Source organism: Saccostrea echinata, unplaced genomic scaffold (assembly GCF_033153115.1).
Source record: "Saccostrea echinata isolate AGI-Se365-2 ecotype Australia unplaced genomic scaffold, CSIRO_AGI_Sech_v1 ptg000025l, whole genome shotgun sequence".
NCBI lineage: Eukaryota > Metazoa > Mollusca > Bivalvia > Ostreida > Ostreidae > Saccostrea > Saccostrea echinata.
This window is the reverse complement of record NW_026889774.1, coordinates 28,983,604-28,999,761: the sequence shown is the minus strand read 5'-3', so window position 1 is coordinate 28,999,761 and position 16,158 is coordinate 28,983,604. Positions and strand designations below refer to the sequence as shown.

The 16,158-nt window shown below is 32.1% G+C and overlaps 1 protein-coding gene and 1 pseudogene across 1 annotated transcript; one reads left to right on the top strand and one right to left on the bottom strand.

Moving 5' to 3' along the window:
• Window positions 1–6,106: 6,106 nt before the first annotated feature.
• On the bottom strand, window positions 6,107–10,342 carry LOC133193045 (uncharacterized; annotated as a pseudogene).
• Window positions 10,343–12,367: 2,025 nt separating this feature from the next.
• On the top strand, window positions 12,368–13,103 carry LOC133192814 (uncharacterized). The gene is made up of 2 exons (XM_061328821.1): window positions 12,368–12,678; window positions 12,816–13,103. Exons 1-2 carry the CDS (start codon window positions 12,409–12,411, stop codon window positions 13,101–13,103), a joined length of 558 nt encoding a protein of 185 aa, XP_061184805.1. The 5' UTR covers window positions 12,368–12,408.
• Window positions 13,104–16,158: the final 3,055 nt, after the last annotated feature.

Below are 16,158 nucleotides of genomic sequence, written 5' to 3'. Positions count from 1 at the left end.
CACTTTAGCGATAAAATATTATAATTGCATTTAATTTATGTTACACATAAAAACCAATGGACTATTAAACGTTTGTAAATAATATTCTGTTTTATAATAAAAGCATTTCTTACATTTAAAAAACCCTTAGATCCGCCACTCACTGCACATAAAATGCGTCAAATTTTCCGTGATGACGTCATGTCGACAAGTGCATTGCAATTAGTGACATGATTATATCTTCTGTGTGATATTAAACTAGCGGCAAAAATACATGCAGTGGTAAGTTCTGATGTAGTTTAATACTATTATACACTTCAGTTTGCAAATTATTTCATTTTATGATATTAGAAAGATCTGATATTTTTGCATGATGTCACAGTAAGCATTTCCCGTATAAATTAGGCCATGCCTCCTTTATATAGCCTTGACAGTGCTGCACGCGACGGTCTTTAAAGTTATGAGGAGGTATTTCCCTGAAATGACTTCAACCTTATATATAGGAGTCATGGTACGTACATCTGTATAGTCCAAGAATATCTCCAAACTCTCTATGATGATAAAAGTCTTTAATACCATAAACCTTTTCTCAGGCAAAGCTTTATAGCTATGTGTCATAGTTACCATGGTAACATATCCTAAAACTAAAAAGTCGCATTTTTGAACATGCTAGGGTCCTTTTATTAAATTTTGCATTAATGCAGAAAAGTGACAATAATTGTTTCCAAAAGTTTTTGACTTTTTGAATTCATAGATTAAAACAATTTAAGGTGAGTTAGATAATGTGTAACTAAACTGATTAACTGTAACTAAATTCCCAAAGCAGCAAGAAATTTCCTAAAGCCACTGGTATGTTGTTTCCATAGTTGCACTGCAATGTGGCAACAAATCCCTACGTTTCATGCTATCTACGTAACATGTCCTAAAGAATTGGCAGTCTTGATTTTCCCTATCTTTCTTTAAGATAGTAGTTTTAATCAAATCTTAGCAGCTAATTTTGTATGATTACACTGTGTTTACATGGCAACCATGAACGTTTATTTTTAGAATATTTTTTCTGTATTCTTTTTACAGAGAGTCAAATAGTTTTATTGTTTTCCTTGTGTTGGTTATTGAGACTGATCATTTAACAACTATAATTAGAAAATAATTGTCGTATTTGAGCATTCAACTGTATGCCAAATGTATCCATGGTTACCACTCACTTAGATATATATTCTAATTAATTTCCTTATGGCATAAGTGGCAACAAGATGGACTGATATTATGACAGTGGTTAATATTTTGGTTTTCTTAGTCTTTATTAAATTAAAAGTATCTGAAAATCTCAAATTTTCCATAGCAACCAAGACATATATCAACCCAATTTTGCTTGGTATGCTTATGGTGTCTAACTATGGCAATGAGCAAAGTTTCATCAAAATCGGTGTCCATGTCTGCCAAAAAGTTAAAGTGGTAACAGAGAATTGCTGTATAACAATTTAATTTATGATTTCACCTTCCCTGTGATGTTTTCAAATCGACTTGACTTTAACAAGCTTGGACTTTACTACATCTAAATGGAAGAAACCTGGTGATTTATATATATTGGAACCTGGAGTCAGAGCAATGTATTAGGTTTGCCGCAATGATTAACGATAATTTGATTAAATGGAACTGGTCTCTCATTCATGCCACCGTGCCGACAATCGCAGTCGTTTTGTTATACTTTTGTTTCGGTTTCATGGGAAATGCAGTCCTTCTAATGGTCTACATAAAGAAGAAAATATCTGGGAGAGGCCGCTATTTTATCCCAGTTCTAGCCTCCGTAGATTTATTGGCTAGTACCTTATGTTCACTTTGTGTTGTATTGAACTTTTATTTTCTAGTACTTTTCTACTCTGATTTGTTGTGCAAGTTTTTATATTTTAGCATTTTTTGGATTCTAAATACTTCTATTTTTTTGGTTCTGGCGATTTCATTTGACAGACATCGTAAAACGTGTCAGATAAGAAAGAAACAGTTGACAGACAGACAGAAGAGGAAACTCATAATTTTGATCGTAATATCGTCCGCCACATTGAATTTGCCGACGTTTGCAACCTGTGGAAGTCAAACAGTGCCAATGACCATTGATAACGAAACACTTCAAGGAGCTTTCTGTGCCATTGCAACTAAAAGGTATCCAAATATTGAACACGTTTATTCCATTGTCGTAGGATTGGCTATCCTAGGAGCTTTTACGTGCGCTATGGTCTTGAACATAAAGATTGCATATGTCATCCGTACTAGACTCCGAAAAGTTACGGCTCCTTTCTTAGAAAACAATAAACAGAAACCTGAAGACTTATTGGAGAACTTGACTACAAAGGAAGATTATAAAGTAAAACCTCTCACAAGGAAAGAAAAACTTAATGATATGCACGCTTCACAACTGAATAACCAATTTGGTTCTTTGAACAAGACTTCTAAAACTCTAGATAGAAGTATTGAAAATGACAATGCAATGCGAGAAAAAAGTGACTAAAAGAAAATGTCTGAATTTCATTCCATTAATATTACAAGCAAGGAACTCCCAGATTCATCAAAATCTCGAACGGGAAATGAAAGTCTCTTAACGCCCATTTTGATTAGAACAACACTCAGAAAATCTCGATTTTCTACTCATGTGATGTTTTTAACAATGTTTGTAATTTTGCTTGTATCGTATCTACCGCCTCTCACGATTGTGCTTATATTGTATAACAGTCCTCAAAATTTTCAATGGTTGACGGAACAGAGTGCATTCAAAATTGATTTGTACTTTATTCTCAGGACATCATATCTCTTAAGTCACGCTGCGAATCCTTATATTAATTGTCTTTTTGATAGAGCATTTCGAAATATTCTGATAAATTCATTCAAATGTACTTAACGTAAAGAGGTAACATATTATATAATTGAAGGGTGGAAGTAAAAATCTAAATCGAAGGCCATACATTTACTTTCCCACAGCAAGGCTGGTATAGTTCGAATTTATTCCGCCTTAATCATAATTATATGATGCAGTTGTGTAACTGGTAATAAATATATCTAGCTTACATAAGTGATACTCAATAGTTTTCGAGATTTATTTCTCTAGTAGGATTTTTTTTCTCTTTTAACTTTTCTTTTCGCTGAATTACATGTGGTCCCTTGTGTCATTGTTCGTGTGTGTTTAATGTTAAATACTACTCTTATGTTATAATTTATATGCAGTCTGAGAATTAAAAGAATATTATCTGTTTTACTGAATGTAACATATACTGACTTTAAAAAATGTGACATGAAACATTTTCATGATAGTAAGAGAGAAGTAAGATATTCATTTTATTTTATTAATTTTGTTAAATTATTCTTTAATAAAGTTTGGTTTAATAAGTCAATTATCTCCAATGGGGGAATTGAACAATTGTTGCCCAAAGTAAGACTCTACATTTCTTATCCTTTGACATTGTTGAGAAGACAATGACTCAGGGTCAGGGCACATTTCAGATTTGTGCATTCTTCTGGAATAAAATTATAGCACTTATTATATTGAAAGAAAAATCTTTTGTCCTGTAACTTTGAGCGTATACATTCTTTGTATTAAAGTTACATCATATGAAATCATGTTAAACTTACCTTTATGTGATTTTGCCATTATGCATATGGTCAAAACCAGGGCACACTTTCGGGTTGTGAACAACCTTCTTACGACGTACAATGTATGTCTCTCATGTTCATTATGAAAAATTATAGTCCGATAGAATTACTGATAGGCATTGTGAGTCGTATATACCCCATATTCACAAAGTCATGGGTCCTATGTTAATCTTTGTTGTGAGACCCCTGACAAATTTCATTCGATATCTTACGCGTTGACTGCAGCAACGCCTTTCGGGAAAATTATAAATCTCGATTGTTTTTCTTATCTCTCAACCAATCACATAAAGATTGTACATCCCTCTCGAGAATTTTTCACTCATATGGAGAAGCCACCACCTGCCGATGGAGGACTGCAAATTTAGACCTATACCTATACTCTGTCCTCAGGGCCATTGAGCAGTAAGGGGGCTTTTTCGTGCCAACAACTAGTGCGACACGGGACCTCGGTCTCATCCGAAGGGCCGGTCTCCACGTCCCGCAGTGGGATTCGAACCCACGACCTAAGGATCAACTCCTTACACCGCAACACTAGAGCAAACGCTAAAACCACTGCACCACGCGGTTGATAAATTACATTAAGCCTTTCGTGATAAATAATGCATAACACGTGTATTTTAGGTGCCAACTGATTCCTATATATCAACATTATCTGTGTACTTCAATTTGATTGGTGCTTCTCAATGAGAGAAGCAAGCCCGAAAAAAAGAATGAAATATGCCAGAGGACCCACGGCACTGAGTTGACACGGGACCCCTGACGTTGTACATACCCCTTCCAAAATTTGTTTGAAGGGAGGGAAAATCTTTAAACAGGAATTTGAGCCATGAAAACGTCGACATGCATACTTATTCAGCTCACCAATATTTTGTACATATATGAAAAAACATTTGTTTAATTGAAGATTTTCTTTAAACCCACAAAAAGATTTCCAAATGATTTAGCTTATCGAAAATACAGTTTCCTGTAGTATCTTTTAGCGTGTTGTGTAATTGCGACGGCGTGTTGCATTAGCATGACGGTGTGTTGTGACAACACGCGTCGCTTTGTAGCTAACGCCCTGCTGTAGACTTTTGTAAATGACTCTATCGAACCACCATACATACAGCAAGGTCAATTACGCAAGAACAGATTATATAATTTTTGTTTTCATAAGTCATGAAAATAATAAGTGAAGTTATGTTTAAATAAGTGAAATATGAATAAGCTTAATCGAATAAATTTAGATTTTTCAAAATTTCCCAATAATTTCCTAAAAATGATTTTTAAAAAAGTTGCATAGTTTTATAAGGGTGATTTCAAAAAGGTAAAATTTTGAAAATCATATAAGTTTACAAAGTCTTAAAATATGAGAAAATTTATATTTGCTTCATTTACAACCAAAATAGGTCCAAAAAATATATACCAATTCAGGAAACCATTTTTTAAGGGGTGACATTCTAATTCAGAATTGCCAATCGGTTAACCGCAAGACGTTCCGACCGATTAATCAGTTAATCGTTTCAAAAAATTCTTGACATATTTCATTATTGAAAGCTCTACTCAAGTAATAGTAAAAAACTATAAAAATGTTACTGTAGTAACATAATGTTTATTTTTGATCAGAACACTATATATAATTTATTTCAATTTCAAAAGGAAACAAAATTAAGAAACCCATGAAAAATTGCCTAAAGTATCAAATATATTAAACAAATTTTAAAGAGGTGTCATGCAAGTTCATTCTGTATTGTCACCATAATTAAAACATAGTCTGAACTATCGCTTAATTACAGTGATTGTTTAATAATGTAATTGGATAGGTAATTGCAAAAGATAGAAAAGGTGAGGAATACATTATAAACAGTTCACAGTTCTCAACAATCATTTATATAGTTAAAATCATTAAAGAAACACAGGACAGCCTTATTTATTCTCTGAATCAGCTGAAATAGGTAAAAATATATATTTTTTTATTTGTATTTTTTATTTGAATTTTCAGAAAATTGTGTTCAAATTTACACATTTATTATTTCTTCCGATCACCCGATTACAGATTGTCTAACCGATTACCATCGTTCCGACCGAGTAACCGGTTAACCGATTACAAATTGCCATCCCTATTTTTTTGTATCATCTATCCTTAAAACGCTGTTTGAGCCACTGTATTAAAATAGAGTTTGATATGTACGACATAAGAATTGATATTCACCTTGGAAAAAGGGAGACATAAATACAGATTTTATTTACAAATTTACTTCTCAGTTCATTGTCGTACATTCGATTGGATTTCACTGATATCCCTTTGTTCCAAAGCTGCTTATCTTCCAACTGGAACTGAAAAAATTGAAACGCTGACATTTAAAGCACTTAATTCTGTGGACATATGGATGTTCATGAATAAAAGTGTAAAAATCGAAAAATTATGTTTATCTGTGATTAAAGTCTACTTACTAGTAGGTACAGGTACCCGACAAAGACCTTAAAAGCAATTTAATTTGCCTGATTAATATGATATCTTCTCATATTGTATGATATGATCCATCAATTTGCTTTTTAGTCGATAAAATCGTTCTTATGTGTAACAAAATCAGAAAAAATGAATAAATATACTACTTTACCTGTAGACTTTTTTTTTTTTTAAATGTCCTTACTACAAAAAATCAACAATTTTTAAATTGATAATGTATAATAATGAATTCAAACCTGTTGTAGCTTGATTAAGGTGATGATCTTCGAGGCATTTTAAATCCATGTGAGCCATCAACACAGACCTCTGTGGAGCGGACAGAGCAGATGTCCGGGAGAGCAGGGATACAGTAACAGTTGTCCTGTCACAAGTTCCCTGTATTACAGGAGCAAAACACATGTACACCAGGGCAACGTTTTCATAGTCTGTGTAAGCAACTCGTAATGCACCTAGATATATTCATAAAATAATGACTGTAGCAAAAGAAACAAACAAAAAAAAAACAACAAAAAAAGGAACAAATGACGAGACAAGCGAAAAAAAAATGATAGTGATGATCAAAGAGACAAAATATAATTTTATCTTTTTTCAATAAATCGTGCATGTTGCATGCATTCCTTTCGATTCGTCAATTTATATAAAATTAAGTACTTTGTATAAATATATATTTTTCTTTTTTAATCTGATTTTTAGGTTAAGCATGATATCCGTAACATTAATACCTCATGACTTACATGTACCTTCATACATCCCCTCTGACGTCAAGAGGTAACTATGATACATCATTACTTACCTTCATACTTTCCCTCCTTTGATGTTAATATGTATGTTCCTTCATTTCCGCTCAAGAGTCCGGTATTAGGAGAAGTGCAAGACTGTGTGCGAGGACTTGAAAAAAATTGTTAAACTATTGTATGTATTGTATATTTCTTCATTCTCTTTTGCAATTAAGAAGTATGTTCCTAGATTAATTTTTTTTCTGTCTACACATTTAGATACTCATTGGACATGTAAACAGATACATTTTAGAAATAAGATATCATTTCAAACATTAATCGAGAAATAAATACGGATTGGGCACGTAATCAAATCCCTTGAAGCCTGTAGATTTGATAACAAACCAACCCGTATTTACATGTATATCACAATTAGTATTTCAAAATGATACCTTATTACTTATATTTGCAAGTTGTGACTGATTCATTACAATTTAGGTTTAAAGCCATGGAATGAATATTTTTTTCAAACCTCAACGGTATAAATTGAATGTATTGAACACATCGATCAATGTGGAAAAAACGTCGAATTTGTAGTCATGGGATGAACCTGCATGTATTTGAACAGGACTCAAAGAGTATTGCTCAAAAAGTTTAATATATATTTAGGGAAACATTTGCAAACGTATATATGAATGTGTAATATTAATACAGAAAAACTTTAGAAGAAATCCCCGTGAATGACTGCAAATAGAGTATTCGAAAAGAATTCTTTAGAATATGATGCCCGTCTTTCAATGTCGTGCATAATTTAGAATGTCACGGCTAGCATTCAAAATTGATAACATATGGTCCCCAGTTGCATGGATTGTTAAGAATGAGAACGAAATGAAAAGGTGTAAACTGTAATTTGCATATCACCTCAGGGACCCATAGGCCTTGACTGTGAATTTTTTATCATGATCGAGGCTATTAACATTTGGTAAATTTCTTCCAATCTGGAACAGCAATTCTGGATTCTAGTGAAATTCATTGTATTTTTCTTTTGATACTGAACTTTTTATCATTATTATTAAAACACATAATGTATGTCTGCTACATGCTTGAGAGTACATTTTTTTTGATTTTTGAAGATACATCAATATGAAATATGCATAGATTAGGCATACTAATAATCATCTAATCGACTTGAGGAATGTGTAGCGTGCTCTTTATGATAGAGCTTTTTCTTTTAATGCTTTTATTTTGCAGCAACCCGTGGCTTGAATCATGGATCCGGAAACATGATTTTCACAATTCATTGTCTGTTAGAATCTTGCAAACATATTGCCTGTATGATGTACAGGAATAAAGAATATTCTTGAAGACTGCAGATAAAAATATTTCATCTGATTGACTTATAGGATCAAATCAATTGTTTTAGACTTATGGAATAAAATAAATTAAAATAATTGAGGATTCTTTTAGCATTCAAATCATTTTCATAGTAGATTTAGTAAAAAATAAGCAAATATAAATACATGTATTGTAAGATATTAAGATATCAAAATATAAAACAAAAAAATGTCCTTTAGTCAAATGTTATAGAATCTTTAAAGAAAGGTCTCAAAAATTTTAATTTATTTCATTTCTAATACAATTTTCTTAAACTTTTTTCTCTCTTCTCGTTTTGAGAAAAATGATATTGTAAAGAGTTTTTGAATATTGCGTTCTACATGTCGTATTCACATGCTTTGAATATTCTACTTTTGAACCATAATATCAGCCATATTTTGAAGGCACAAACATGAGTATAATCTGTAGTGAAAATTGAACATAGTAACTAAACCAGTCGTACTCACGAAAACCCTGTGTAGGCCATATATAGCTGACCATCATTTCCTCGCTTAAAGGCCCATATTTGGGAATGCCAGGTGTTGTCTCCCCATTGAAATGTTGTCCTTTCTAATTCATACCATGTACCAAGAAACTGGATAAAATAAAATAAAAATTAAATTTTTAGAATAATAGTACATCAACGATTTACACCTATGAATAAAATTGCATTAATTTCTAAGTTAGAACTCATAATATCATTATATATATGTTTTGAATTAACTGCAAAGCCGAAAAAAAAAAAATAAAAAATGGGTTCAATCGTGGTTATAAAAGAGCAAGAATTAACAAAAGAAATAGATTTATATTAGGGATGGCAACGAATATCGAACATTCGAATATTCATTCCATGAGTTGATATTCGAATATGAATTTAAGATTCGAATATTCGGTGTTTTTCAGATTTAGTAAAAAGAAGTACTGTGATTAATAAATTTTGATTAGAACAGTGCCGGAATTATCCCTGTTTAATATAGCGATCAATTTCGATCACCTGATTTCTTTCACTACTTTCTTATAGATCTACTAAATTCGTGTATTTTGTTTTGAGTAAGGTGTTAAAGAATTGTACAATAATGCTTTATGTATAATACAAAATATACTTTCATAGTTATTATTAGTTAGATACGATCGGATCTAGAATCGAGGACAACAAAATGAAATCTTAGATTGTCTAATAGGCGTGAGTATACTTATCAAAATAAATTTATTTGATCATTGAATGAATGTCCGATAGAATCAGTCTAATTAACGTTTGTCGCACTGGTCGGCTCCCCAGTTTACCCACAAAAATGTGCATGCGGCCAACATCCACCACTTATGATCAATGTAATAAATGTTTTTTAAACAAATAAATATCTGTTTTTCAGTTATCTCTTGGAATCGGTACTTACTAAGTGATAACCAAATTGCATTTAAAGCTGTTTCGCATGGGGAATTTTGTGATTTTGGTGAATTCAATGATTAATATTGTAAAGGGCTTAATTTCAGAATAAATGTATAAATTACTTGATTATCTCCCGTTGTACATAATCCTGAATTTTATAGTCATCGGGAAATTAGTTAATTAACTAAGAAAATTGTCTATGGAAATAATTGTTTATATTTTAAAAACATTGTGTCAACGATAATAATCTCTTATTAGGCAGATAATTGTAATTCATTACACATATTGAAATCTGAACAGTATATCGTTACGACTATCTTGCCTTTGGTAAGACGTCTAGTTCCTTAGTTGGAACTACTATATATACAAAAATTATACCATTCTACATTTAAATCAATTATTTATTTCAAACATTGACAAATATCAAATGGAATTTCTTATTATACGCTTACAAAAGTCTTCATACAATTTTACTACCAACATAAGTATACCTACGCAAAACCTTTCATGAGAGTAGGATGATGCAATTTAAACTAAAACAGATTTTATTAATTTAATCGAATATTCAAATAAATTCGAATACTTTCATTGAATATTCGAATATGAATTATTGACATAATTGACAACCCTAATTTATATATAAAAAACTGAACAAGCAAGCAACATACTTACTCCTGTTATATTAAAGTTGTTTACTAAACGCGTTCCATCAAAATCACATATTACTGCTTATAAGACACTGAAGTTAAATAAAAATATAAAAGATAAAATCAATGTCAGGTAACGTTCAAACATGTTAAAAACTAATATCTCGAAAATTCCCAAAGTTTACAAAACTTCTCGTTTGTCTGCGCGCTATCTATTAAGATTATGACTATGAGAACTATGTCTTTATGCGGTTCTTTTGTTAGGTAATGAAATTTACGGCAAGCCAATTGGCTGAAATATATGGAGATAACGAACAGTATTCAAGCTCAAAAGTCCATTAAACATTACAAAATAGGTGCAGAGCAAACACAGACCTCCAAAACATCAGAGGTGGGATCAGGTGCCATGGAGGAGTGAGCATCCTTTGCCGACCGGTCACACCCGCCGTGTGCTCCTTGTCATGATCGGGAAAAACGCAAAAATCCGTCGACAATTCAGTGTGTAAATAATGGCCCAACAAATAGTATGCAAAACGTCAGTCAGCATTTGACTCAATGATAAATTGTATTTGCTGACAAGGTCATTGTATCGACCATAGAACTTACGAAATGATGACTTTAAACTAGACTGTTGATATCCTTGTTTCGTCAACTTGTTTGTTAATAATTTACTTCGTTTTAGAAATTGTACATACGTAGAGCATGCTCTTGCGTATCGAATCAACTGAGAGATATAAACCCCGTATGCAAGTGATGAAGGTATATTGCTGCATAAGTAAGGGAAGCTGACGATTAAAAAGTTAAAGTCATTACGTTTATCATAAAGCTTGGTTTTTAGATTACCATTAACGTCTTTTTCAAGTAAAATATCCAAATATGAAACAGATGTGTCAGAATCTGTGGTATCTTTCATCTCAAGCTCACCGGGATATATCGCATCGACATAAGAATGGAAATAACCATTGTTAATTGACAATACGTCGTCGATATATCTAAATGTCGAGTTGAAGGCATCAAAGAGTTTCTTTTAGACATGAACAACATACAACGTTCGATACGCATGATTCATCTTTTGGAATATGATTGGTGATATCCTGTACATGAACAAAAAGGTTTGGAATTTTCATTTTCATCAGAGAGCCAATTAAATTGCGGCCAAAAAACAACGATTTTGTACAAGAGTGATTTTCTTATTTATGTTTATGCCTCTTCTAAAACAATTTAAGAATAAAAATATATATGTTTGGTAGCTTTTGTACATTTTTCTTTAAATAAAAAAATGATTTCCATTATTTATTAACTATTTTTTGTCTAGATCATTTGATGGTGCTATGATTTTAGTCTAGAGCATTACATTTTAGATTAAGAATATCTTGAAATTTTCAATTGCCTCGGTAAGGTACTTATCAAGGTACGTTGCGGAAGCAGTAAGCAAATCATCTTTTGGAATATGACTGATGGTATTCTGCTTGGTGCAATAAGGTTTAAGAATGTTCATTTTCATCCAGGGGAGCAATTTTGCGTCCAAAAGTGCCACGTGAGCACCCTAACATTTTATGCTTAATTTGATACTTTTATATGTATGCAATTTTTTAATAACTTTTGTTTCTTCTTCGCTAGTTACCAAGATATACGAAGGAGAGTACATTTAGAAACAAACACATATGCAGATAGTACTGTCTTACAACAGCATCTAGTAACTGGGAAATTTTAGATAAAAATATTGTTCTTCAGCCGAGGCTTTGATTTTAACATACATATACGTGTTATTTTATGATTTGCTTTTAAAAGTTACAGAATATTTTTGCATGTGAATTTGATATGCTAGAAAGCTTTCGTTACAATGCATCTCGTGTGCTTTTGTAACCTGGGCACATTGTCACTTAAATCTTTTCCCAGGGAAAATTGAAATAATTTATGGATAGACTATTTGATATTTAAAGTTACAGAATGAGTCAAAATCATGTGTGTTACTTTTAAGATATCTGTATCATAAAGCCAAAGATTTATGAAAATATTGAGTATAGCGAAGACATGACAACTAAACTGCACTACAAAGCAGGAAGAGACTGCACAATATAAGTTGATATCGTCCTTGTCAAGGGCACACGCCACTTTTATTTTTAGCATAAACTTGTAAACAACATTCAATTGGAGCATGCGAAGGTGAGAAATATGTTCTAATAATCTTTTTTGAAGACTTTATCAAAAATCATGGTCTACCGGCATTCAAAATCAGACAGAATCCTTTTTCAAGTAACCCAAGGCCGCAATAGTTTTACAGCTTTTGATAATGGACACCGCATGATGCTTGGACCGTCAACAATGTACGTGGAGCGTAAGTTCCCCATGCAGTACATCATCGAGAACATTGAAGAAATTCCCCATGAGTTTCCTTTGAGTTTTGTTAATGAAAGAATGTCCTTCGTGGGATTTATTTCTAGGTATCACCATTATAGAGGGCACCACTGTATATATAAACAAGTAGGTACGATTACTCTGTAAAAATGTATGTAGAAGAAAAGTGAAGAAAAAAAATAATCATTATAATTTAAAAATATTCACAATGGAAAAAAAATTAATGATAAACTAAGTTAATAATAAGTATTTCAATATTGTAGGAAAGAAATGATGCTGAAATATACGTTGGATTTTACCTTGATTACGATAATCCTTATTCATACTTTACCTGGGGAGATGTGCGTCTTGGGAAGTTCATCTGCCTTCACGATCCCAGAATTCACTATTTTCTAGATGCATCTGTCGGAAAACGTGTCAAAGAAAGCAGCGAGGCCTTCTTTTTGATGTCTGAATTCCTTGACTCTTTGATTAGACTTTGTGCTTGCTTTATAAAATACATAAGTGTATATACTCTTTTAGTGTCTGGTTGTGATGGTTTCCTTAAATAATGCATGTATAAGTTAAATTAAATAATGTTTTTGATTCTCTTGTCCACATCTAGATGTGGTTATTTTACTTTTGTCTATATTGATTATACAATACATCCTGAGGGAAAATCGAGAAACAAATAAGTGATTCAATGAATTTCACTTTACTGATATGGTACGATATACATTTACCTGAGATCATATGAATTATCTATATTTTCCATTCAATGTAGTATATGAGAAGGCATATGCTACTATCAGAAATCATTAACATAATTATGTAATACAAATCGTGGTGTACGTGATTTGATAAGGAGGTTTGGATGCTTGCTTAAAATGTTGTATTTGTTTACATTTTTGAATAAAAGATATGATAGAAATTTTACATGTCAGATTGATGTAGTTTTTGATTAAACTTTCATTATTTCTTAGACGGTGTATAAATATCTCTTATATAATATGTATATATAGTGAGAAGTCATATTAGTGTACTTTTTAAATCCTTCAAGGTGCCTCCTTGTATTGTTTTTTTTTACTGTAAAGTGTAAGTATTTAAAACATATACATGAACAACTGTTCAGAATTAAAAAATCATAATGGAGACTTTCATTGATTAATAGAAGATATGTAAGAAAGACAATACTCTGTTTCTCCTGCAGTTGTGTTCATCCATACTCAAACATGATTTAGAGAAGAATTTTCAACCACATGTTATAAAAGGGGAAATATATGCAAGTGATCTAGAAAGAGGCATATTTGATGCAAAGAAATGTATTTGTGTAAGTAGTCCTTTTAGAAAAGGTGCAAAAATTTATGGTAAATTCTAAACAATGAATCTATTTCCAATTTCTTCACAAAAGCAGAGTTTCCTTTTTCCTTTTTCTAATTTCTTCTCGAAAGCAGAGCAATCTGTTTTTGAACTTTGAGATCTGTCAAAGTTTTGCTCAGCAGAGAAAGGGAACAGACCAATCCAAGGGGGAGGTTTGTAAATCTTCCAGGATTACTAGTATATTCTCAGCTGCAAACAGAATGCCAAATAGTATGTTATTTTTCATCTTGTTAAACCCGAAAACATTATTTTCATCTATAATGCTAACTTGTATTTACATATAAATACAGTATATTAGCTCCAATGGTCAATAAACAGAAAAGCTTTTGCGATGTTAAAAGTAAGTATCCATCGTTTACGTGTTTGTTTATCAGAATTTTTTTTCTCAAAATACAAGCTTCAACCAATAAAAATGTTTTTTTCAATCACGACAATGTCTGACATCGTACAAAATAAAAATCGTGTCGAACTGTCAAACAAAGTTGTCGTACAATATGGATAACAATCAAACTCAATAATTGAAATGTGAAAGGACAAAATAACCAATAAATATGGATTACACAAGAAGTATCTATAGTAAGTAAGTAAACAATTTATGTCTGAAACTTGTGAATTTCACAGAAGTAAATTTGGTGATTATGCAGACGATATCACGGATGGATAAAAATATGGTTCAAATTGTAGACACCTGTAATCGGGAATAATAATTACAAAAATGAATTTTAGAAATCACAGTAATAATTAACATAATTAATAGCAAGTAATGCCTGCGATGTAACATGAACAACATGAAGTGAAATACGAAACTAATCTACTTAACCTGCACCGATAAAGATGACAGACAGGATGTAAACAAGTTGCATGGTAGCAGATGATTTAAAGTGTTGCAGCTAATATACACACGTAGAACTGCTAAGATGATGACAGTTTACTCAAGAAATACTTAAAAGTCTTATACCTTTTCGCACCGCTAATTTATTAAAACACTTTGTGGCTGTCAGTAACATGCATTTTTATTAATTCACAATTACCATTCCTGGGTACAATGAATTAAAATCTGGTGCAGATTTTTAATGCTTAAAAGAGCCGAGACTACATTCATTGAATTTGACATTGAAACGAAACGATAAATTTATGACGTATTCAGAACAATCGTATTCTGTACATAAACTGACAATGCATATTTCATAGCGGCATGTTTTTTTAATGTACACTCATTACTGTATGCATAAATTTTAATTTGAATGAAAATTTAATTGACAGGTCATTTCTAGCGGTCAATAATTATAATGACCGGTCATTTTAATCCATCGTATTCATAACACCTGACTGCTGTTAGCTGGTTTCTGGAGCGTGTAGTACGTATATATCTTACGTTGTCCTTTTTGTTTTAGTTTTATCTCATTGAACGTGCATTTGTGTTTATTTCACAATACATTTAACTGTGCAATTGATACCAAATGTCTTTGGTAACCCCTTTCCTGACCAAGCAGAGGCATTCAGAAGTCACTGTGTCGCGCCAAAGTATATTAAAATGGCAATGAAGGAGGTGTCCACTCAGGAGAAATCTGTGAAGCAAAATACAGTGAACCATGAACAGAGCTGAGATTTACATAGGGGCTAGAGAAGAACACAATTGAGTAGAAAAATATGGCGGACAAAAGATAAATCTCTACATTTTAGGAATCATGTTCATCATTAATATTTATTACATTTTCATTATGGGTATGTAATATATCAAAAACTGAAGTTTTATTCAGATGTATAGGAGGACTTGAAGATAGGAGATGGATACCCCCGATTTCTTAAAACAGAATGGCAGTGTCCATGTTTTGTCATGGGAAACCCAAAATATGTGTAAGATCAAAAGGAAAAAAAATAGGAGGTCACAATAGCACTATGTAACAAAGATTCTGTGAAGGTCTCTGAACTGAGGGGTATATTCTCTAACAATTCCAACGACAAGGAAGTTATTTCTATTCTGCTACGGCGAATCTTTTTAACACCTATATAGAGAAACAGAGAAGAAGATGTCGACGTCAACATAAGTAGGTCACCATTGACTGCTTCTTCTCGTTTATTTGCGCTTCACGCATTAGAAAACGCACTAGGTAATCCAAATCTCAGGTAAACTTTTTCCCACTAATCTGCGTCACAATTAAAAGAGGCCTCAATCATTTTCCTAGTAAAAGAAGTCAAAATTAGAGGAAACCGATTTAAAATGATTGATAATTTGTTGATGACGTT